We start from the raw sequence: 25,796 nt of genomic DNA on the forward strand, positions 1-25,796 counted from the left end.
TTTAAACAGATAAAAAGGACAATAAAAGACCTGAGAGGCAAGTAATCCAACTTGTTTTCTATTAAACCTTAAGAATAGGTGAAAAATAAACATTTTGCTGGGGTAATTTTTTTATGTTTGTTTGGAAAATTGTTCTCTTTTTTACTCGTTTGTTGTTTTAAAACAATTTTTGACCCCAAGAGGCTGTGCACCACTACCCCTCACTTCCAGGTTCGCTATACTTTCTCCATGCATTCTAAAAGAGTTCACGTGTGTGAGTAAGGGATGGAACGTTATTACAACAACAAACACAAGAAGAATGAGCCTGACAAAAAGGTATTTCTCTACCGGTTTTTCACAGATGAAAAATGATGTCAAAAACACAGGAGTCAAAACAAGTTACATCAGACTTAGAAAATGGATCATCAATTTGTTTGCACTTGCCTCTCAGGGCTTCTGTAAACAACAGATGTAAATAAGGGACAACAGACTCTGAGGTGATGCAGCTGTCTGACATTCACTTTATTGTTAAAACTTGTTTTGGTATAGGCCTATCAGCTGCTTGTTTTTTTTACGCGATATTTCAATAAAAGGCAAACATATACAGCTTCTTCTTCAAAAACCATGCAGCAGTGTAAACATGAGGTCTACCGAGATAAAAAGTCATACAACTAAAACATACTGGTAAAGAGTCATGTGAAGCAGTTGGTCTGTTTCACTTTCTAAATCAGCAAAGCTTTAACTTAGTGCTCACCGTTTGCCACATACAGCTGGCAAATATGCATGTTTGTACTGTGAATAAAGGGGTTAAAACAGGGGGGAAAATAAATAATGTGACAAACTGACAACATATACATAATAACAGAAAAGCATTTCTATGAGACAGCATTGACATCGGCATTTTCTAAGCATTACTCAAAAAAAGATGTTCTCCTGCACAGGAGACGCATCCTATTAGGCAAATCTGAGCCTCAAATTGATGCACTTTGCTGTAACTGACAACTTTTTTCACTGATAATAGAAGGACCGGTCATGAAGTGCATAACAGAGTGACACATACAGTTAACCCGCTTACAAGCAACAGAACATATAAATGTCGGCCACACATAGTGTTCGTCAGTCTTCCCCCTGCCAGCAGCCCCTCCTGCTCAACCTTCACGGCAAACTTCATGTTAAGACACACCAGCTCCTCTGGTCACATGACAATTTGACTGAATCTCAATTTCTTCTACTGTTGCACATGAACACAATAAAATAGTCATCCAATGATATAGCCAGCACCCTAGAATACCAGGCCAAGCTAGAAAAACCTGAGAATGAAAACGACAAAACACGCGTGATCTGTAGCGCGATCTGCCTTCACGCTACATAATAAAATCATAGCCACTGAAAAGGATGAACACATTGTGTACTTGAGTCAGAAAGGCAATGTTGATCCATTGATCAGAAGGTCACGTTCCCCATGAAAGGTAACCATAGATCAACTGTTTAACTCCTTCTGGCCTCCGTATTTATCGCATTACTGGATACATTGTTGTCGGCCTAGCAAATCAGACATTCTAATCTGTGGTACATGAAATTAATGGACAAAATGCAACATGCAATTTGTTGGTGATATTTAAAAATCAAGTTTGGCCAGTTTACACATGACTCGGGCTGCAATTATAGTGACCAGATGAAGCCTAAAAAACTAAAATAATTCACAGATTTTCAAAATTGGAACAAAGACTATTGCACCATCTCTGAACTTAAAACAAGATTTAAACGTTGGATGATGCCACTGAACAATTATTTAACTTACATTTTTCTTAGTGCGGTAATCAGACTAGAGCTCTAATTTCCCCCTCCCTTTCTGCCCTTTTTACATTAGTGAGTCTCTAAGGCACCCGTGCGAACAGTCATGTGAGTAAAAACTTTGATCTGTGCCCTATCTGTACCCATATCACCACAATCTCAGCTTCCCTATACATACAGTACACATAAACGCCATATCGACAAACACCTCTCAATCATCCTTATTTCTGTAACAGCAATTAACTTAAAAATAACCCAAAATCCAATATTTTATTATATACAATCTTCGTGAAGAAAAAAACATTTGTTGCTAAACACAATGTTACTTCCACCAATGGAGAGGACAATCACTTGGTTTTCTTGTCGAGCTGGAAGAGATCCAGAATGTCGAGCATGGCCCGTTTGATGTTGCCACCAAAACGGTGGGAGTCCTAAAATAAGGTGAAAGAAGAAAAAGTAAGATGTCTCATCAAGTAATCAAAATGAAAGAATCTAAATTGTCCTTCAAAATGTCAAACTCTTACTGTTTCTGGGCTTGAGTGTTTGCTGGAGATGTGGAAGTTGATGAGGTTCTCACCAACGATGATATAGGACACACCGTAACCATCATCAGCCACCTTTAGGATGAGAAAAGAGGAGAGTTTAGTCTCATAAACTCAATGTTTTCCTAAATTTGAGAATTTCTGACATGGATACACAGACCCTTTTTAAACATTAATAAAACACAGCCAGATGGAAACATATGTGTGTGACATGCTAGCCCCTAATTGAAGATAAAAACAAATATTCATCCATCCATAAAGAGCAGAAGACTGCACAACCTTCTTTAAAATGTATGCCAAAACCAATGGAATAACTTACCGGACCGAACCCCCCTCCGGAGGACACATACTCGGGGTATTTGACCAGGTCGAACAGCTCCAGCTGCTGCAGAGGCGTCTGACTGGTGGACAGCCTCCACGGATCAGACAGGACCTGAACAGGAAGGATACACAGTTTCATTTAACCTGGCGGAGCAAACTCACACTGTGTTCTCCTGACAAGCTACAGGGTTTCTAGTCTGATGTTGAAGCATTTTTACTCCATAAAATAATTGTACAATGAATCTACATTTACCGAATAAATAATTGTATGTGCCTGTAAACTTGACGAGCCATGGTAATTAGAAGTGATGATTACTATACTATAGTTAATTTTGTAATAAAAGGCAGACAACTCTTTTAAAATGTGTATTAGTTATTTCTTCAATTATGAAGCTCTTGGCAATATTTATTTGAGTTGAACAAATAACATTTATTGGGTCAATTCAATACAACGAGACAAAATTAAAGGAAATCAGCTAGACTTGTTTAAATAACGCTACTTTATTCTAGACTTAGGCTGAGACCCATATCTTGGAAATTGTTAAGTGCAAAATTGTAGAAAGTTTAAGAGGTCACCAGTTAAACAAAATGTCCTCATAGTTAGAAGAATTGAGCAGATGCACTGGGCCATAGCTACTTCTATTGTTGACGATCTAAATGAATAAGAACACAGTACCTGGTCTGTGGTAACTCATAGTTACACCATCACACTGCTTGGGGAAATATAGAGCAGCCATTGTTTCACACGTCATACCTCCTTGAGGAAGGCTGACTCTTCTCCCAGGTACTTAGACACCACATAGAGACAGAACAGGTGGCGATCGATTCCCCCCCCTGTCATTGCCAGGCGGTACAGGTTCTGGTGCTTCTCCGCTGCCCGTTTCAGCAAATTCATACGCTCTTCTCTCTGAAATGGACAGGAGAGAGATCCAGGTCAAACATATGAAGAACACAATCTGGAAGCTGTATTAACAGTCAGCGGCTGATAGCAGATCTGTAATCAGAGGTGTGTTGTGTTGCTGAGATCTGGCCTCACCGTCTCATCTCTGATCATGGCACGAACAAAGGCACAAGTCTCCATGGTGCAGGAGCGCACAGTTTCTGTTCGGCCCTCACGGAACAAACGGGTCATGGAGGCTTCGTATGTCAGGCAGAACTTCTTCTTGTCCTGTTGAGAGAGAGAATAGATCAGATTTAATAAGACACCCCACAGGAGATTGTTTCAGAATGTTTAATGCTTTCTGGAATAAATAACATAACCAAGGCTAATATCCAAGGCAATTATCTGAAGCTAAATCATAAATAGCAATAATAGTCAACTTTATAAAGATGTTAACTGCTAAACAAACAGTAAAATACAGCCTCAAACTAAAGCTCAACTAAGTTTAAATTCAATCATTCTCTGGCAATGTTTGGCAGTCTTCGATGACATGTTGAGACTGCCCTCTGCTGGAATTTGAGAGGAATTTCCCTGAACTGAGTCAGTTATTATAACGATAAGTCTAACATGCAAAGACCAGAAAAAGGACAAATGGATAAATGAATATTATTGTAATTATGTTTTTGTTTTAAAAATCTTAGAAAACTGTAGGATGAATGTACTTACCCTGAAATGGGCCAGCTGTAGAGCGATCTGGATAAAGGCATCAGGGCTGGTGCGGCACTTCTTAATCAGACCCTTTCCAAAGTCGTTGAAGGGGATAATGTGAGAGTCCACGTCGTCAGCCAGAGTCCTGGCGACGCTCAGAGAGCTCTGCACCACCTCCTGGCACTGCAGGAACACACAGGAACACACAGGCATACGTTAGACTGAGCAGAGGCAGCATAGCATCGCTGACAACATGTACAAAACAATAAAAAAAGGCTTTATCAGTGGCACTAGTACTTTTTAGGCTTAACATGAGTTTAGAAAATGTGGAATTTCAAATAAAGAATACCCAGAAGCCCATTCTCTATATCTTTGAGTCTTTTAAGTAATACAGACCCTGGTGGTGCACATATTTCAAGCAACCAGCAGAGGGAACCCAATACACAGGGTTTGAGTTATGTGGGAGCCAATGGGAGCTGAGCTCCCTTAAGGAGGGTCTGAGCCCCCACGGATGCAGTGAAATCATACATCTGTGGGGGTCGCTAATACATTACCAACAACCATTATTTTAATCACAAATAATGCATGTGTCAATGTAATGAGTATTATCTACATTAACGAGGTAAATAGGCTAAAAGAAAAACATGTTTTCCAAAAGAACTACGCATCTCTTGAATGACAATATGCCTGCACAGCACCTCCAAGGTGCGCAACACATTATTGCGCAATCTATGCCTGTGAGCGTGCTGCGCGAGCCGAGATTATGTGTGTGTGCCTAGTTGAACCTTTTCATATTTAAGTTTGTAGCAAGTAGAGGGCTGCTGTGTGTGTGTGTGTGTGTGTGTGTGTGTGTGTGTGTGTGTGTGTGTGTGTGTGTTAGTTAGTTAGTTTCAAAGACCCCCATAGAGCTCAGTTTATAACTCGAACCCTGCCAATACATATGACTGTCAAATATCAGCCCGGTGTATGAGACCATGAAGTCTTTAGCTTTCAGTATGCTTCAATAAGCTCCTCAGATGGCCAATGAGCTTAATACCAACCTCACACCACACATTTGCAGCAGCTGAATTTGGCGGTTGCATCTAATAGCTTTCTGTAACCAACAATTTCATTTTCAGACTCACTTTGTGTGGATGTGAGGAAGAGAGCAAGGTATGAACCTCTTCTGCTTTCCATAATTTAAATAACCATTTCTGTCGTTTTTGATGTGTAAAAAACAGTGCGTCACTATAAATGTCTTCCAGGAGACTTTCTGAAAGTTTGCACAGTTATTCACACAAACTTAGCGCTGTGCATCCTATTGGGGTGTTCCATCCTCTTTATAGCCAGTTTTTCTCCTCACCCTCAAATGTGGACAGCTGTTAAAACACTCTTGCCTTCTAATGTGGTTCGATAACATGTTGTTGGATCTTTTTTAGCATAACTCGACCTTTACCTCAGCAGGGATGTCCCATGACAGCCTCAGAGGACCTGGAAGGTTGGGGTGGGGCTCTCCGCGGCAGTGCCCCTCCTCAGTATATCCCAACTTCATAGGGTCCATGGAAAGAACATGCTGCAAAGCAGAGGAACGTTTTAACATCTCAGCTAAATGGAGAACATGTGTGATTGGTTTTGCATTTCTGTCTTAAAAGCTTTGACTAATACCATCATGCCACATTTGTTGCCCCTTTCCATTGTACTTGTTCAGCTTGTTGAGCTAGTTGAATTTGTTCCTTTTTGTTTTACCTAAAATTGTTTTCGTCAGGACCCAAATCTAGGGTATTAATTTCCTTATTTATTCTTTGCGATATAATGCAAACATTAAATTCATTAGATAAAAACGACATGGCCGTACCTCCCACAGATGGCCAATGATGGGAGCATCTGCCCAGGAGTGCTCTGCGTTCAGTCCCATGGTGCCGTTCTTGAAAACGATCAGGTTAAAGGATTTATCAAACCACCTGAATGACAAAAAAACATTTTCAGTTTATCTTTATAGAACTTACCCTGCAAACTCTTAAATATCTAAAAATTAAATTATAGCTAGTTGGTCTGTCCCACCTGTCGTAGCACTTTCCGTGGAGCAGGGACTTGGCGTAGCTGTCCAGAGACTTGACCGGGTTGGCTTCATCGTAGCGCTGTTCGGTGTCGTCGAGGGTTACAAAGAAAGCTGCCTTCTCGATGACGTCCAGAGCTTGCTTGTTCTTACCACGGCTGAAGTAGGTTTCACGAGCTTTGGCCCATGGGGTCCTGCAGACGGTCAAATAACAGGCTTTTATTTTTTCACCAGGTAGATCTCAGGCAATGCCTTACAGAAGTCACACCTTCTATTCTTGTAATTATTCAATACAAGTTTCTCCTCAGTGTAAGAAAACTGTAATGTTTGGTTTGGATGGTACTTTTCGTACATTTCTGTGATCAATACACATACTTCCCTACCTTCATATATTAAGACAATACATCATCTGGATCGATAGGGGCTGATTTTAACTTACCACAGACATCAACCAAATCTGTCAACTAAATAAATAATAGTACATTTACACTGCTGTTTGAGTTCATTTTAGTAAAATGTCCAGCTAAGTTCATATCAAGGTGTCAAATTCAGGTAATACTTAAAAGGATAAAAAAGGTTGTCATGTCGTATATTTTGAAATATAATTCCAATGAATTTGATCTATGACTGTGTTTATATAGTCTAATAACACTTTATAACTACAGGATGCAAATCATTAACCGGCTTAATCAACCTTGAAACTTATGGTTGCAATAAAAGCCAATTTCCGCACTTTATTTCCTGTCATAGTTCAATGCATAGGGTTAACTGTTTGTCTTTCTCAATATGGCTGCAGCTGCCTCTGTACTGCTCCCACCTGTCGCCTGCGGTCAGCGCCGCGAGCTGCTCCTCTCCTGGCAGCGGCTCCGATGTGTCGGCCAAGATCCTTTCCATCTGCTGCTCTATCTCCCGCGGCAACAACAGCCGTCCGTCATAAAACATCCACACCTTGAAGAAACGGCCCTTATGGTACACAGCTATGTGTTTGCTGTCGTTCATGTGCTGAAGGATGTCTGGGAGAGAGGGACCAATTGTAAGTGGAGAAAAAGAGGAGAACAGAGACAAGTGGAGTGTTGGGGGTGGCGTCAGTGAGAGCAGATTTATGTGTATGTTGATGCATTTTAAAATGTAAGTTGGATAGGATTTTATCTCAAATTGAAGGCATCAGTATAGATGGAGTGTGGATGTCACAGCATTTCATTCCTGGGAACAGTAGAATTGTTAGTAACCAGATCCTGGTCCCACAGATGAAATTGGGTGACATCCACAACATCCACATGTTTCTGTGAAGGGCAGAATATTTTTCGAGGACTTGATCGTTACATTTTTGTGAACATCCATACAAATTTGATCGGGAAGAAATGAACTGAATTCAAAATGAAACTACATGATGGGACTGCTATCAAGTTCAAAAACTAAAGCGGCTTGAAATGAGAGGTGGGGGAAGTGAGATGAAGAGGGAAAGTAATTTGGGAACAGGGTGGTGGTTTGAAATACAACAAATTGGGGCCAAGTTAGTTTGAACAGCACTGTGCATGACAGAGAAACCAATTCAAAAACACCAGCTGCATCTTTGATTCACAGCTATGATATGGCCATGCTCATGGTGTTCAAACAAACATTGCCCTTATTACAGGCAAGACAAGGGAGGGGATACATAAGCTAGGACCAACCCCATTACCAACAAACACCTCACACCAAGGTTAAAAAGGCCTGCACCTCAAGCAATGTCAAAACTGTGATCCCATTATATATCCAAACTGGCTTTAATATTTAACTAAAAAAAAGCTTCCATATTCCTAGGATTAGTAATGTATATCTTTCTGTCTCTTCACTAACCTATAATAGTCTAAACAAATCTTTACATTTGATTTGTATTACATTTTTTTTAACATAAAACAAGTAATTATTTTATATTTTTCAATGCTGAATCTCCCATTTTTCTTTCACATTTCAATTATTGTATACCTAATCATTATCCATAATCAATCCTTTACAGCCAGAGAGATAACGTAGTCTTTCAGGGCCTTACGTTATATATTTGTTTCTCATTAACATCTTAATATGTTGTCAGACATTAGGATGACATCACAGCTCATTGTCTTAGTCCTGAGGTTCCAGCTATGGGCTATCATACTTAACTGGTCTTCATCTTGGTTATATCATGCATTGGAGGTCCTCTCCACACTGATCATGCATTATATATCATTTATAGTTCTACGAATGGAAAAAACAGTTTCTCATTTAAGTTGCTTTAAATGCATATCATGACATTCTTGAAGGAGAATTGCTTCATACACCTCCAAATGTATTCATTGTAGACAACAATAAATACACACTAAAGTAACTATGAGCACCACCCAGGAGCTAATATGATACTACGATGTTTTACATCTTTCGCAATCTTGAACGTATATATTATATGTGATGCAATACCTATACATATTTAACGTATTTTTTTCACGCCAGCAGTGTTTGACATTTCCAGGTCTTACCTTAACACTATCGCTGTTTTGCCTTGTCAAACTTTAGTCACATGCACATTAGTCCTTGGATGTGCATAGACACATTTGTTATTTATTCATGGTGGTCAGATTATTTCTAGTTCAAACACACGGACCAATGTCCCAAGGAGCAGTACAGTAGGAGTAGTGTGGAGGAGGCGGACTGCTAAGGACTCTACCTGTGTCTACACCTGGGACACGACTGCTGTTGAACATGAGCTCGTATTGGGCTGAGCACATGGGAATAGTTTGTAGGAGCATGAGCTGAAAAAAGCAAAAGGGGAGAGTCAAACACACAGAGAAGACAGACTATTTCACTAAAATCCCCCGAGAGCGGCAGCGGCCAAAGACCTACAGGGACAGGAGCATGGATGAGGTGGAGAGGGAGCGATGAGGATTGGTTTGAGAAGCAGCCTTAAGGAGGAGGAGGGACCTGAGAAGACTGCCAGGGAAAGAGACATGAGCAGGGTCCAGAAACCAGTGGTCTGCCAACTCATTCACACCAGCATAGCCCTGATATTTGCAGAAACATTTGTACTGAGATGTAGTTGGGTTTAAATTTTATAAATGTAAATATAACCCAAAGAAAACTAATAAAAGCCAATAAGAAATAGGATTGTTTCAGGGCTGCGCTGTTGAGAATGAGTCTGGCAGTAAGGGTTTCCAACGGCTGGTGCCACATGAATAGCTAAGGTCATGGGGAAGGGCTGTCGAGGGCACGGGCGGAGATCTGCCCTCCTCTTACCTGTCTCCAAACCTGGGACGCGTGTGGTGTTAAACATCGCCTCCCACTGAGCCGAACACAGAGGAATCTTGTTTGCCAGCAAGTAAATCTAACGCAGCGTCCGACACAGCGAAGGGACAAAACAGTAAAACAGAGAGAACTGAATGTGAGTGTCTAACACAGCAAGCTCATGCATTGGTTTGTATAAATGTCAATGTGTTTTTCAGGGGGATCAGTTTGTATTTCTGCGACATGTTGTTCAATGTGTGTCAGGATTGTGCAAATGAAAATACAGAGTTTGCACTCAAGCGTCATGCAGGTTTCTAAAGGAAAAAAGACTGACACGGGAGCGGGGAAAGATGACACTGATGTGCGTCGGTAAAATCGCACAGCATTCATCGAGCCTTAAGCCTTCACATGATGCGTACGATTTTGCATAAACACAGCTCCTCTTGTGTCCAGACAAACAAAAATCCAGGGAAAGGCTATTTCTAAAGTCAGAGTTAGACAAAGTGAGCTGAGGAGAATATGAAATATTTACATAATCGTTGCTGACATAAACGTACTTTTGAGAGTACACAAGAAGACTGTGATAGATAAGCTGCTCTCATTGTAAACTTAAAAGACAAACTGAGATAACAGTCGTTAATCAATAAAGGACAAAGTTAAACATTTACATAGAATTTATATGGTCAAACATGTGCTAATGCTATTTATACCACAGCTTTCACAATGTCTGTGGATCACCAGAGCTTAAAAAAACCATTTAAGGAATGTAACAGTGAGGAAACACTGCAGCTCTCCACTCACAGGTTTGATCTGGGCTCGGTCCAGCTTCCTCCTGTAGAGCATGATGGCGTGGATGGCGTTACCTGCCCTGGCCGCCTGGATGGAGGTGGGGAACACATACAGGAAGTCCTGGGAAAGGAGATTAATAGTTAGCAATTCATTATCTCTAACATTTCACAATGTCCTGAAAACAAAAGGGCATAAGACGTGACCACGAAAGCACCATGAACACAACTGTGTCACTGTGTAATAGATCCTTTGTTGTTATTTTGGTCAAGGACTGTATGTGCACATACAGTAGCTAATAGCTATCATCACCTGCTATGTGAAGCATGCCGAGTTTTGTTCCACTGATCTATACCATGTCTACCTCCTTAGAAAGCATAAGAGATCCAATTTTCTGTTGACATTGTTACTATTTGATAACTGCTCACAGACAAAACAGATTCTCTGTCTATGAAGAGTGAGTCTACTCTCTCAAGGCAGGAACAGCCCTTTGACTCACTGTTATAGACCCTTAGTTCTGGCCGCTAGCATTTCTGTTTGGTTCACTAGGTCTACTGGGATTACAAAGCTGACACAGATTTTGAGCAGCCCACGAGTTCAAATAAGGACGCATTGTAAGGCAGTGATTTAGCAAAATGCTGTAAATCCCCAGACTGTGAGGCTGATGTTGTAATGAGCTCCCTAAGGCCACGATGCATGGAATGTAAGTGTGTCCTTACATAGAAAGAAAATGTGCTAACCAATTGAGCAAATAAGATAAGACTATCAGTATGCCATGAAATAGTACTTATATCTAAATACTCTTATCGGAAGTTATTATTATATATAGCTTACAATGTGGTAGAACAACAATTCTGTATGGTTACATGTTTAAACTCTTCCTGAAAAAACAGTGATGTGGTAACAGAGCTTAAACATGCTAAAACACACCTTCAGCAAGAGAATCAATCACAACATACATGGATATGCTTCCTGATTAAACTTTAAATGAAAAAGGCTGAGCCATTATTGCCAACATGTACTCAGTTAGAGATGTCTTACCATGGCATAATAGTTACTGTTGACCATGATGGGCCCACGGCCTCTCAGGTAAATATACTCCTCCCACCAGTCACTGACCTGTGCAACACAAAGAGAGGGAAAGGAAAACGGGAGACTACATTAGACAGACTGCTTTTCTTTGATTGTTTTCAATGAATCGGACCCGGGACAGTTTCCAAATCTGTGACAAAAGGCTGAAGAAGGAATTATTTGTAACTCACGTAGTTGGAGGCCCACCAGGACTTGAGTTTGAGGTACCACTGCAAGCGGGGTCCCAGGTTCTTCTCAAAGTCTTTAGCCAAGCCCTCCATACGTTCATACTGCTCATCCTCCATCAGTGGGCGCACTGACTCCAGGTACTATTAACAATGCAACAGGGAAGTCACAAAGAGGGATGCAAAGTCTAATCACCGTTTAAACAAGGAGAGGGCAGGCAAGACAGAAAACGGGTCATCTCCTCTTTCCCCCCCCCCCCCCCCCCGACAGATGGGAGACGACCAGTGTGTTTTATGGCTAAGCCTCAGGCAAAGAGTCTTACTGAAATGTAAAGAAATGTGACTCAGCACACTAAAGTATAGAAGCATTCTTTCCAAAAACGTAGTACTACTTCAGGGCACATATAGACCCCTTATCTATGTTACATGATGGAAAAAGATAAAGGATTTACATGCAGTTCAGTGGTAATAAATGTATTCTTTCAAAATAGGTTAGTCAAATTAAACATTTACGAATGCCGAGCCTTCTAAAAATGTGTTTCCAGTCCATTAGCTAGGATCGTTATCATCATGAAAGATTGTGCACACGAGACAGGAAGTAACAAGGCAGGTGGAAATTACCCGACTGCAGGTGTCCTTGACACCGGGCACAGGAAGCCGGGGCAGGGAGTTCTGGAAACTGTAGAGCATTGGCTTCCTGCCAGAGAACACCTTCACTAATAACTGGACATGGACAAGGACAAGAACAAGAGATAAAGGAGAGGACAAGGAGGATTGAAGGTTACACTTTGTGTTTGACCTGTAATGTGTCGGGGTCTGGAGCAAAGTCCAAAAACGTAACAGGTGGGTTAATATAACAAAGACCAAAACAGCACATGGTCTGACAAAGACTTTACACAAGAACTTTGTCCTATCAGTCAAAAATAAATGGTGTCACTCAGTATAATCACTTTACTAGGACCTTATATTCTTAAGTCTTGTGGTATCTTTAAAAGACATACTTCAACAGGAAATGAATGACCTACAGCAATGCATAGTAGGCCTGGATTCATTTACATCAAATTAGATTAACAACTGAAAAAATAGCATAAGGGCAAAATGATTTGTTGAGCAACTTAGTTAAACACCGTACAGTTCAAACCGTTTAACCTGTCTCATAATATCCTATTAAATCAAGAACTGTTAAGCCCTTGTTAGCAGGAATTGTGTAATATTGTGTAAAAACGCAATCAATGTTTTAACTCTTGACTCTCATATGTTTGGCTTGTCCTTCATACGAAGAAGCAAAAACATACTTCTTTGTTATGAATAATTGCACCAGACATTCCTGTGTTTGCTCTACAGGGAATTGAACAGAGGAGGACATTAATTGTCTCACCATCCACAAACGAGTAGACAAGGGCACAGAGCCGTGGCGAGCGTGCATCCAGCCGTGCCACGACAACAGGCACTTCAGGACATTCCTCATAACCATGATTATGGTGACCCACAGGCCTGTGCCCACCATAACCCCTCCAACTATCTTCTGGCTGTCTTCACACATGTATTGACTGTGGACAGAGAAGGGAGGACAGAGGGCGGCGTGACCAGGACAAGACACAGAGAAGGTCAATATAAGAGTAGCAAAGCAACACTTTTTGGTTCAAAGTATGGGAAATTGTTTTTAATAGGAAATATGACTTTCCTGACTAAAAGAAAAACAAGAACAACGTAAAGATATGGCATTCAAAGTAATAACACAGGCCATTACATTTTCAAGTTTGATTAACTCGTGAATATATGAGAGTGTCCACTACAACAACACAATGGACACATTGTACAATGATGACACATCGCAGCATACAGACTTGGCTGAGTTCAAAGTCACATGAAGTCATGGTCAAAAGAGTATTACATTTATCTTTGAAAGGATAAAAACTCTAACACATTGAACTGTCAATGGTAAAATCCCTATCCTTACCACTTGGTGTAGCCGGTGACATTGATAATATATGTTATAAATATACATGGAGAGGCAAGGCTTTTATGTAATTAACAGTGTTTGAAACAATTTAGACATTAGACACGGGAACAATAACCTTAACAATGCGGTCATGAACAATGTCCTTCACTTGAGGGAAAATCCCCAGCATTGTAGATAAAGTGAGGCTTTATATGGACAGGGAGTGTTGGCAAAATATCACCAAACGTGAGCAGCGTTGTTGGCAAACAATAAAGATGAGGCATGGCAGACAATTGGAACAAAAAGTCTAAAAATGAAATGACATCTATTTTACAATCTCCAACTGCACCTCGTAAATACCAGAGGCATGTGCCTATCTGTATAAACGTAATAAAAGCTTAAAGACGCATTCCATGCCTTTTCACATGTTGGATTTGTAATCATAATTCGTAACTTCCTTCACGCCCATTTTCTTTTTGTTGCTACGGAATGATCACTTTATTTGTTTAGGGACTTCCTCTTGAACACTGAGCCAACTTGTGAACAAATTAGCATGGTGGTTATGTCTAGACTTGAATACATCTCCTTGGTGATTTGTATTGTTTTAAGGCCCTGACACCAAGCCTATTAATCGGCAGACCGTCAAGTTTGGGCCGTGGGTGAGCGTCTGTCGGCCTAGTTTCGGTGGGTCTTGCACCATCCGCAGAGGGTGTCAGCTAATAATCACTCTGATTGGCTGTTAAGCTTATGGGAATCAGGGCACGGGGAGATAAACGGATGTGAGGAAAACAAATTAAAACTAAAGTCAAGAGGTCACACACATTCTCACTTTTTATCTTAACCTATTCTGATTAATACACGGATATCTTATTTATTTACAGCCCTATCTTTTCCGGTTTCAAGCCCCATGCTGTTATGCAGAGTTATTTTCTCTCACAAAGATGCAGAAGGTACTGGAGAGTTGGATGGTTGGCTGTAGTCTTTGTGGTGTGGTTAAGTGTGAATTTTACGGCAGGACGTACGCAACATGAGGCGACAATAGTTTGCTCAATCGCAACTAGTTCTATGACTTTGATTTGGTGTGTATAATGCAAGGTTTTTGGCTTTCTTTGTCTACTTATATTGAACAAAACATCATGTCATGCGAGGCAGATCTTACCTGATGGGTACGTGTTGACCCAGCCTGGCAATCAACCCCAGAGAGGGATCCAGCACGTTATATTTATTATAGGACATGTAGGACACAACCACCACCATGAACCCACCAGGGCTGCCTGGGTACACACCAGTCATTACTCCATTCTGTGGAGAGGTAAACCAAAGGGAAGGTTACAGAGGGCAAATCATCTATAAGGATATTGTTAATACAACAAGTGCTTTCATATCACTTTGTTTTGGATCCTGCTGACCTGTGTGAGATATATTTTTAAGTAAACGATAAGGAATGTGTGAAAATGCCTGGAGGTGTTTGGGTTTGAGTGGCCCTGTATGGTGTAAACACACAACTAGGCCAAAGGCTATGACACTGAGAATTCCCAGGAAGGTTATGGTCACTGCTAGCTAATCGTGTGAGTAATAAAACAGTCAGATAAAGAACAAATGGATAAATGACTGTAAGCATTACTGCAGCCCTCAGATGATGTTTATTGCCTCAATATTTATTTATCTTTGTAAAGACATTCTTATTTAAAGCAAGACATCCGTATACAAACACAGATACCCCAAACAGGTGCCCTTCGAAACCCAATCTTTCACTCTGACATTTCACAAGTCAAACACACATTACAAATGTGAAAGCATAAGTTATAATAAACATTAAATCAAGTAAATTAAATACAAAATGTAATCTGTATTGAATAATGAATAGGTATAATATCTACTATCCATACATGCCTTTTTTTAAAGTTTTATTTTCCAAGGACATAAATAAGTTCTATATAAACATATGCTTTGTGAGTAACCAATATTAGTCAATCACTCCAGATGGAATACATATATATGCTGAAAACATTTAAAGTGATGGTGTGTGTGTGTGTGTGTGTGTGTGTGTGTGTGTGTGTGTGTGTGTGTGTGTGTGTGTGTGTGTGTGTGTGTGTGTGTATATAATTAGCACTCAACAACATGTTCAACATATGTCTGTATCTTAAGGCCCTCCAAAGAGTAAACAAAGTTCCCTTCTCGATCAGGTGATTAACCCAAATAAATGGAATGTTTGCTAATAAACTTAATATGGACTTCTACTTGGTAGTAACTCAGTCAAAGATCATCAACAATGTCGCCACATATTGTACAGAAACCCTCTAGACCTTATTCTCCATACGTCGAACACCTCTCACCTTGAAGCGAATGAACCTTTTCTTCCACGAGTGGATGCCAGAGAGGTAGATCTGGCGCAGAGCCTCGTGGCACAGCTGTACGTCGATACCATCGGGGGAAACACTGAACTGGAAGGCCACCGCCTGGTGAGCTTCTGCCATGGTGGCTTCTACTGCACAGGATCACTGAGGGCAGAAGAAGTGCAAGATAATAGAGTAAGTTAAGAGGCAGTTACAAGAAGACTTATAGCAATCATAAAAGGTCAATCACAAAGTAAATATGGATACTAACTACAAGAATGAGCAGATCTCAACAATGTAAAATCACCACAGGCTGACATCGGGATAAGGCTGTGCATTACTGTATTCAGGACAAAATTGGAACATCCTGTTCTATTCACATGCTCCTGGCTGTCACAGTGCTTTGAAATCAGTGGTTGTTATTCCTCGAAGGCACTGCAGGTTGCCTCATTCCCAAGGTTTCTTCAGTTTAAGCTCTTTGTAGGAAACTGGCCAGTAGACCACAGAGTGACTGGATAAATGCAAGCTTACTTTCAGAGGCAAAACTGTTGAGTGTCCATGAAGTCTTGAGTTACAGAGACAATATTGTAGTCTTGAAACCACATTTGTTATATTCTCTGTATGATATTGGTCTTGACCACAACTTTATCTAGTTTTGATTCTGGGGTAATCTTTTTGGAGAAGATTCATTTAGAGTCCCATTTTGTATACTTTCTAAAGGCTGTCATGTGAGAAAGCAGTGGAACTAAAGGGCATGTATACAAACATAACATCAGATACTTGGTTTAACTGCAATACAAATGCCATGTAACAACGATTATTGTTTATTAACATTGAATGACAAAGCAGCATCCTTTATAAGGAAGTGATGTATTTTGAATACAAGTAGGTCCTTCATAAATCAGCTTGACATGGATGTTTTTGTATTTGGCTACTGTATCATCTGAACTGGATCCTGCAAACTGACACCAGAGGAGATGCACTGGGAGGTGACTGTGTTGCATTACTGGTACTCATCACTGGACCGGTTAGGCAGGTGTAGCATCTCTATTATAAAACTGAAGATCATTTTATTTCAAATGGGGAAACCTCTCTGAAACCTGTTTAAATAATGTTAGAAAGCATTTTTAGTTTGTATGTGAAATACAATGTTAACTGATATAAGTGATGCTTTACTTAGTAAGATTAGTTAAATAAATGACAGAGATTTTAGACGTACTATATGACCACCATTTTCTATAGTTGCACAGACTCAGAACCCATGTCTCGGCTTCAAATTACAATGCTAAAGCCTTTATTTGACCACTGTTGGTATGGGAGACCAGCAGAATGTGTGAAGTAAATACCACCTGAATTATATAATGCCTGGTTGACTGTGGCGTTGTGAGGGACCTGCTGTTTCCAGCTGCCTTCAATTGCAGTAGGAAATACAATAACTACATAAGCAAAAACAAGTACCTCACGAGTGGGCAAGTTCAAACTGGCCATTGATTATATAGATCGTTAAACTGAGGTTAATGTTTTGCATCCTATGGCATGGATTTGCTGTATTAGGTTTTCTCTTCACTTTTCAATAAGACTACAGCAACGTTTCCCTGCAGCCTCTTCTTAGTTTCTGAAAGCAATGTTTTTTCTTTACACAGTCATTTTTTATGTTATTTAATGAGAGCACTCTGAAAGCAGGACACGTATCTACGTTTTTAGTCCTCGGAAGGAGCACCATCCACCGTTTGAGGCGTGAGTCCCCTCCCCCAGCTACTTTCCAGCATCACATGATCCACCCTGTGTTGCAGAAACTAGGGGAAAGGTCGCAGCACTGCGCCGCTTAGAAACCGGGTAAAACTGGCAACATAGTAGTGGGTATATCCCATTGTGGTCACAATAAAGCCAACCAAAAAAGATTGTTCATTTTGGATATTGTATAATAGGCGTGTGTTCATTTGCTATACTTTACAGCAGTTAGACAGCCGTTGCTAGCGTTAATACATTATGTCAACTCCCCTCCCAAGTCTTCAAGCACTTGACGTTATGTCAACCTTATCTGCAATTGATTCTGACCAAAACACCACATAAACCACTCCATAAAGCCTTAAGCCTGTTGTCATTACTATATCATTTAACATGAAACTACACACAAACGCGTACATTTGTTGCATTAGCCTATGTTAATGATATTTCCCACATGGTCTAGGAGAAAGGGGGTCACCAGTGTGCACCCCCCCTTGTCAATACAATATTCTATTTATGAATAAAAAATAACCAGCGTTTTCAGTCACATGCAAATAAACTACGGTTAATATCTACTTTTATGATGCTCTCACAAGAAGGACACCATGACGAATCTACTGACCTTCACTAGCAGGTGACATTTACACACCTATTTAAATTTATCTTTTGCTACTGCCACACATTATAACTGCAGACAAGCTATACTATACTATTGTTATTATTAGAGTAACACAACTGTATCTAGTGTTATAGAGCTTCCAGGTAACTGTCAATGAATGACCTTTACTTGGACTTTTGCCTACATTTATGTTATGAACAACACAGGGGTGCTAAGGGACCGTTTAACGTTCGCAATACAAAAAAGTCAGGGTAGATTTTTAATGCAGATATTCACGAGGCCTTTTCAGCATTTTCCACAACCTGCTGTTAAAACCCAATAGCATGGCTGTGAGGACAATAGACAGTTACGCTCGAGGCATAGTTTCCACTTTCACAATTAGCGTTGATGCTGTCAACTTAATTTCTGACTGCCCGGTAATGTCAATGCTATTATGTAGAAACCTACTGTACGCCATGTAAACACCGCGGCGCGCAGCTCTAAAGCACTGCGCCGACACGAGAATGCAACAAACTGACATTAACTGCGCAGAGCTAACGACAGCTTTTAAAAAGGTGTTTGCCTAGCTTGCCATGTTTCTTTTTCCCCTAAATACTCTGCAGCCATATTTTCACAGCTACTTCCAAAACTGCCGAGAGGGACATAAAGAGAGTCAAGAGGCTTTCAGAAAAGGGATAATTATTAGGCCTACTCACCAACGCTTTCAGTCAGAGAGAGCTGAGCTTTCGGTTTTGACGAGGATGTGACACGGCCTGGCTGTCGGCGGGGACTGCGTTACACTCTGCATGAATGAGAGGACAGACTTGAATACAGCCTGCCCCCTTTCTTACTCAAGTGGCCGAGAGAACCATCACGTCGCGTTAGAAACAGCGCCCCCTTGAGGTATTTTGTGATAAAAGGTATGGTTTGTATGAGGACAGCCAGCAGGTGGGAATTGGAAATACATCTTGCTGAGAATGAAGTCACATACACCATGAGTAGCACCATTCAAGCACTTTTCAAGCATTTTCAAGGTGCATTTTCCAGCTTTTCAAGCATCTTACAGCTGTTGTAAATTACATATTTATATACACATACTCAAATGATTATTTCCCTACCTCACATTAAATCAGATGTTCTTTATGCTATAAACAACCAAATGTGTGTTTCGTGATAGCATTCTACACGAGGATGAAAAATTAAAGAAAAGAAAACTAAGTTTAATATTTCAAAATTAGTGATCTGTACGTAGACTGGGCCTCCCATATAACCTGGCTGAGCCGATATACAACAGTCAGCCAAATAACTTTTCAATACATTATTGATTAATTGTTGAGGTACTTTTAGGTTGGTAGTGAATGCAAGTCAGAGGTACATGGTGTACTTCTACTCCACTGCAGTTCAGAGGTACATGGTGTACTTCTACTCCACTACAGTTCAGAGGTACATGGTGTACTTCTACTGCACTACATGTATTTAACACCTTTAGTTACTTCACAGATGTGGATGAATGATGTGAAATATAACCAAGTGTTAAATCAGACTTTAGTTCCACCTGGAGTCAAGTCACAAGCTCCCCTGCAGTATACAAATTCATTCAGACTAGCTGCACCTTCACCAGCTCTGAGAACACTTTCATGATCAATCATTATAAAATATATCATATATATTATTCTGAAATGGACCAATCTGCACAACGACTACTTTTAGTGTCGCTACTTTCACTATATTTAGATGAGAATACTTTTCTATTTTCACTTGAGGAACATTTTGAATGCAGGACTTTTACTGTAACAGAGTATTCCTACACACTGGTACTTCTACTTTTACTAAGTACAAGATCTGAGTACTTCTATTTTTACTCAAGTACAAGATCTGAGTACTTCTACTTTTACTAAGTACAATATCTGAGTACTTCTACTTTTACTCAAGTACAAGATCTGAGTACTTCTACTTTTACTAAGTACAAGATCTGAGTACTTCTACTTTTACTCAAGTACAAGATCTGAGTACTTCTACTTTTACTCAAGTACAAGATCTGAGTACTTCTACTTTTACACAAGTACAAGACCTGAGTACTTCTACTTTTACTCAAGTATAGACGATCTGAGTACTTCTACTTTTACTCAAGTACAAGATCTGAGTACTTCTACTTTTACTAAGTACAAGATCTGAGTACTTATAATTTCACTACAAGATCTGAGTACTTCTACTTTGACTCAAGTACAAGATCTGAGTACTTCTACTTTTACTCAAACAATATCTGAGTACTTGTACTTTTACTCAAGTACAACATCTGAGTACTTATCCACCTCTAGTAGTGTATTAGTCTGAATTGTAGCCACAAAATCACGCAGAGCTGCATAAAAATAGACTCACAATGGTAACAAGTTGAAAATAATATTTACAAATGTGTCCAATGATTTGTAGGTAATGCTGACTACTCAAGACACCCGACTTATACATCTACAAAGGAAGACTGTGTTCATTCTACAATTACATGGGATTAAAACAAAATGTAGTTTTACTTGTATAATATTTCAATTTTATATAAAAGACAGTTTATTTTCATCTGTTTTCAAATAAACAAAGTATTGGCTTTCAAAATATTAAACTTGTTTCGGCAAATTCAGATGATAAATACAACTTTGAAGCTTCGGCATAATTACAAGCGGAGAACGGACTAATGTAACGTCACAGCAAGCATAACAACAGCCGGTGTTTCTTGTGAGTGTTTCCCCGGTACACAAACGCAAAAATACACAAACACACTCGCGAGCTTCCCCCAGACCAGTAATAGAAACGAAAATGTGTCTTCGGGTCAATGTGACTGATTTCGATAGAGCAAGTCACATTTGGTTTAGGCACGAAACATACTACCAGTAGAAATACATTGCTTTCAAAATCGCTCTGTGTCGAATCAATAGATTATATTTCATGACTATAACACGAAATGCAGTGAGTGCTTCGTCCTCTGAACACCACAGGATGGCGGATGCAATTATTATTATCCCTCAATCGAGTTTGCTATTCAGCTAGCTAACGTTAGCTTAAACAAATGTAACATGCAACGTTAGCCTAATCTAAAATGCTCTTCTACGGCGTACCTTTCATGTTGCTCGTCAGCGCAGACTCTCGCATCGTTATTTGTTGCAAACTTTGCAGGAGGCTACTCATGGGCTTGACCCTCGTCTTAGCCATGGCTTGTATTGGTCTTCTGCTAGCCAACGCTCGTTGAAACGGCAACCTCCTGGCACACAGTCATCTATCACTCTCATCAGAATGCCCAGGTCACACGTAACACAAACACTTGCAGGTCGCGCGCATAGCGCGGGAAGGCCGCAGCGTAGATGTTTTATGTAGAAGCGAAGCAATTCTTTTCTTTTAATCTAAAAAGCGAACTATTCAGTCAGACAGCAATTTTTTGTAAAAGTAAAGCATTTACATTTTCAAGCACTTTATCTCAATTTCAAGCACCATTCCCAAAATTCAAGCACTTTCCCAACCTTGAAAACAGCACGTCAAATTTCAAGCATTTTCAAGGATTTCAAGCACCCGGACGAACCCTGTATATATATATAAAATATGTACTATATAGGCCTAATATGATCAATAATAATGTAAGACAAACTACTACATTATAACTGAGTGAATTTAAAACTTAAAGAGTTTCAAAATAAAAGACCTTTGAAGTCTCATATACAGTTGCAAGAAAAAGTATGTGAACCCTTTGGATTCTCCACACATAGCGTTGTGTGTTCCTTCGAAACAACTCAACTTTGGTTTCATCTGTCCACAGAATATTTTGCCAGTAGTGCTGTGGAACATCCAGGTGCTCTTTTGCAAACTTCAAACGTGCAGCAATGTTTTTTGTGGACAGCAGTGGCTTCCTCCGTGGTGTCCTCCCATGAACTCCATTCTTGTTCAGTGTTTTACGTATCGTAGATTCGTCAACAGAGATGTTAGCATGTGCCAGAGATTTCTTTAAGTCTCTAGCTGACACTCTAGGATTCTTCTTCACCTCATTGAGCATTCTGCGCTGTGCTCTTGCAGTCATCTTTACAGGACGGCCACTCCTAGGGAGAGTAGCAACAGTGCTGAACTTTCTCCATTTATAGACAACTTGTCTTACCGTGGACTGATGAACATCAAGACTTTTAGAGATACTTTTGTAACCCTTTCCAGCTTTATGCAAGTCAACAATTCTTAATCGTAGGTCTTCTGAGAGCTCTTTTGTGCGAGGCATGGTTCACATCTGGCAATGCTTCTTTAGAATAGCAAATTCAAAACTGGTGTGTATTTTTTATAGGGCAGGGCAGCTTTAACCAACACCTCCAATCTCGTCTCATTGATTGGACTCCAGGTTGGCTGACTCCTGACTCCAATTAGCTCTTGAAGAAGTCTTTAGCCTAGGCCCGGGGTTCACATACTTTTTCCACACTGCACTGTGAATGTTTACATGGTGTGTTCAATAAAAACATGAAAACATATAATTGTTTGTTTGGTATTAGTTTAAGCAGATTGTATTTGTCTATTGTTGTGACTTAGATGAATATCAGAACACATTTTATGACCAATTTATGCAGAAATCCAGGTAATTCCAAAGGGTTCACATACTTTTTCTTGCAACTGTATGAGCTATCATCCCTCTGTTTTTAGATAAGAATAAAACAAAAACCCTCCAGTATCAAAGACTTATTTCACTCCAGGGTGATAGCAGGACACCACATCTAGTCACTCAGAGAGAATCAGGACAATCTGATGTAGAGTTTCAAAATAAAAGTCCTTTGAAGTCTCATATATGAGCTATCATCCCTCTGTTTTTAGATAAGAATAAAACAAAATCTGTCCAGTATCAAAGACTAATATAACTTCAGGGTGATAGCAGGACACCCCATCTAGTCACACAGAGAAAATCAGGACAATCTGATGTAGAGTTTCAAAATAAAATACCTTTGAAGTCTCATATGAGCTATCACCCGGAATATTTGGAAAAAATATAATGTACAATAGAAGAGAAATAAAGGTTAAAGCAAAAATATCCATATTCACTGTAAAATAAGAGTATCTACATCCAAATGCACACTATAGAACAGACAATAATACATTTGAAATTCTCAAAAGTATGCACTGCATGTCCGATGTAAGTACAATGTAGCAGACGGATCAAACAATGTATGGTGCAGGGAGTTATCTGCTGGCCAGGGATGACGAGTTGTAGAGGGTTATTGCTTTAGAAATGTTTTGAAAAACAGTCTATGCTTGGCACCCATTAATATGCATGTTATGTCAGTTTCAGCTCATGGAAGATAGTGCATTCTAGGAACTGGAGGGACTCCACACCCACATTTTTTTCAAAAATGAAAAGATTCAATAGTGTTTTGTCATGTGTACATAACTACATACTCCGCCTTATGTCCTATACCATTATATATATTTTTAGGGGCACTGATATGATATGTTAACTTCCTATTCTTAAATACACTTGCAACAAATATGTGTTTTTGATACACTACACTTACAGTACAAGAACATTTACAATATTTGTAGTATCACTGATAATAATATGAACCTGTCTACATCAAATTAATTGTTAAGCCTTCATCATTGCTTATTTTGCCTCAAGCGCCTTGGGCCCATGGCAAGTTGTTGTGTCAGCTGTTTAAATGTTTCCTACTTAACAATTAAACAGAGGCAGAAATAAGAAAATTGGTGATGCAGCCTTCGTTAATTATGCCCCAAAGCTGTGGAACACGATACCGTTAGACATCAGGGAAGCCTGCTCGGTCTAAATATTTTCTTTTATTATCCTGAATTTTGAATCTATTTTTTACTCAATGTCCATTCTATCCTAATTTTATTTATATTTGTATGTCTTTTAACCTTTTCATACAGTATGTGATATCAATGTTCTTGTTAACTGTATTTTATTTGACATCTATTTTCTTAAACTCTATCTTATGAGACTGAAGCGCTTTGCACTGCAACTCCTTTATGAAAGGTGCTATACAAATAAAGGTTATTGTTAATATTATTATTATTATTATACTCTACATCAAGAAAAACATGTTCTGTCTTTTACTGATCACAGTGGGTGTCAGCGTATTCGTCTTGTATTTTATTTTTTAATATTTCTGTGTTTTTGTATTTTTCCTTTTATGAAATACAGAAAGGCTTTTAAATTGGAGTGGGCACAGACAGTCACAAGGACCCATAATATACTTCTGAACTTTAATAATCATATCATCTTGAACAAATAAATACACACAAACACACACAAATTGGTGAAACAGACAAGATGATAACATAACATAACTTTGTCATTATGCTGCTATCAAATCCGTGTTTCAGTGCTGTACGATACCAGTCACCTCTGTGGAAACATTGGTATAACTGCCTTTTTTAATTTATATTTGAGTGTTGTATGTTTTGTAATAATGGACCAAGAGTCTCTTTAAATAAAGATGATGATGATGATGATGATATCATTTTTTAGGTAAGCATTTTCTCATCTATCATACATTAATTTGGAAAGGATTCAAGTGTATGTTGTTTATAGCATCGGCACTCTATCCTTGGTGCTAGTGCCGATAATGGTGTACATTTGAAACTCAATCAACAGCCTATTACAAACTAGCAGATGGTAACAATTGGAACAGCATCAGCAATCATGGGAAGAATTTGTGAAGCAGAGTAAGCACTTTATCACCATTATCATGCATCCATTTGTGGTCACTAAACTTGGTTACATTACAGTAAAATACTGGCAGCATTCAACTGTTTTTCTACAGTGCACCTACTGTAATCTAAAACAACAGTTCATTACAGTAAACCATATTACATGTGTTTTAAGACTAAATTATTAAAGAAAAAAAAAATCACATTTTAAAAATAAAACATGGCTTGTACAAGAGATCCCCTAAGTTATTCTTTGAAATCAAATTAAAATGCAGAGACGCGGACAGACGCAAATTCGCTCCGACGGCGAGCATGAAGCGGTGGACGCGGCGCGAATCACACGATTGAGGCGATTGAACAGTGCCGTGTCAAACGCGAGAGTTCAATTTATTCAACTCGAGCGTCAAATTCACGTGACGCGTTCTCGCTGAAGCCAATCAGTGGTGAGGGTTCTCAGCCTGCCGTTACTGAGGTTCAACCGTTCTTATTATACATCCATGGGTTCAACCAGAAAACATCAGCCGTTAGCTGTTAGCACAGAGAGATCACAGCTCCTCATATCTGTTCAGAAACTGTATAAAAGTTAAACAATTACAAACCACAAACTGTCTGTGTCATAGCGAATACTTCAATACTACTTTGAAAGGTGCAGATCTCATTTCGGCAAACATTTCAGGGCTTTGTGGACGTAATCCATGACAAACTGGAGTTGAGACCAGGAGGCAGAGTCGCAGTCTTACACGCTTCTCTGCGCTCTCTCCTAGGCAGTCATCCATAGGAATCCCGAACCCAATAAAATACCCAATATTAGCGGTGTGTGTGTCTGCCCAAGGACAATTTAAGGTAAAACCTAATAGAGGTGTCATACATAATAACCTAATAAAAGTAAATGTAACAACTACTACAGTGCAACAAAACAGGAAGATTAAATGTGGTCTCTTAAACATAAGATCTCTAGCATCTAAAGCAATATTGG

The 25,796-nt window shown here is 39.6% G+C and overlaps 1 protein-coding gene across 2 annotated transcripts; it reads right to left on the bottom strand.

Moving 5' to 3' along the window:
* Positions 1 to 477: 477 nt before the first annotated feature.
* Positions 478 to 18,969, bottom strand: cpt1ab (carnitine palmitoyltransferase 1Ab (liver)). 2 transcript variants are annotated; one of them, XM_034085737.2, is made up of 19 exons: positions 18,859 to 18,969; positions 15,817 to 15,981; positions 14,640 to 14,782; positions 12,917 to 13,088; positions 12,160 to 12,261; positions 11,545 to 11,682; positions 11,324 to 11,401; positions 10,298 to 10,405; positions 8,943 to 9,027; positions 7,077 to 7,272; positions 6,265 to 6,453; positions 6,059 to 6,164; positions 5,660 to 5,776; positions 4,243 to 4,407; positions 3,673 to 3,804; positions 3,391 to 3,543; positions 2,635 to 2,748; positions 2,298 to 2,390; positions 478 to 2,204 (listed from the first exon to the last, which is right to left on the bottom strand). In XM_034085737.2, the coding sequence occupies exons 2-19, from the start codon at positions 15,955 to 15,957 to the stop codon at positions 2,121 to 2,123; spliced, it is 2,316 nt and encodes a 771-aa protein (XP_033941628.1). In that variant the 5' UTR covers positions 15,958 to 15,981; positions 18,859 to 18,969; the 3' UTR covers positions 478 to 2,120. The 2 variants fall into 2 exon arrangements, with proteins under 2 accessions (XP_033941628.1, XP_033941627.1); XM_034085736.2 differs by lacking the exon at positions 8,943 to 9,027 and adding an exon at positions 9,509 to 9,596.
* Positions 18,970 to 25,796: the final 6,827 nt, after the last annotated feature.

The sequence above is a fragment of the Pseudochaenichthys georgianus genome, chromosome 6, assembly GCF_902827115.2.
Source record: "Pseudochaenichthys georgianus chromosome 6, fPseGeo1.2, whole genome shotgun sequence".
NCBI classification, from domain to species: domain Eukaryota; kingdom Metazoa; phylum Chordata; class Actinopteri; order Perciformes; family Channichthyidae; genus Pseudochaenichthys; species Pseudochaenichthys georgianus.

What these genes read in the sequence shown, in the direction of transcription:
- cpt1ab (XM_034085736.2), bottom strand. Translation starts at nt 15,957, where the DNA reads ATGGCAGAAGCTCACCAGGCGGTGGCCTTCCAGTTCAGTGTTTCCCCC. An exon ending in TGTCTACTCGTTTGTGGATG is followed by an intron (nt 12,262 to 12,916) that starts GTGAGACAATTA and finishes GTCCATGTCCAG; the next exon opens with TTATTAGTGAAGGTGTTCTC. An exon ending in CGTCCCAGGTTTGGAGACAG is followed by an intron (nt 7,273 to 9,508) that starts GTAAGAGGAGGG and finishes CCTCTCTCCCAG; the next exon opens with ACATCCTTCAGCACATGAAC.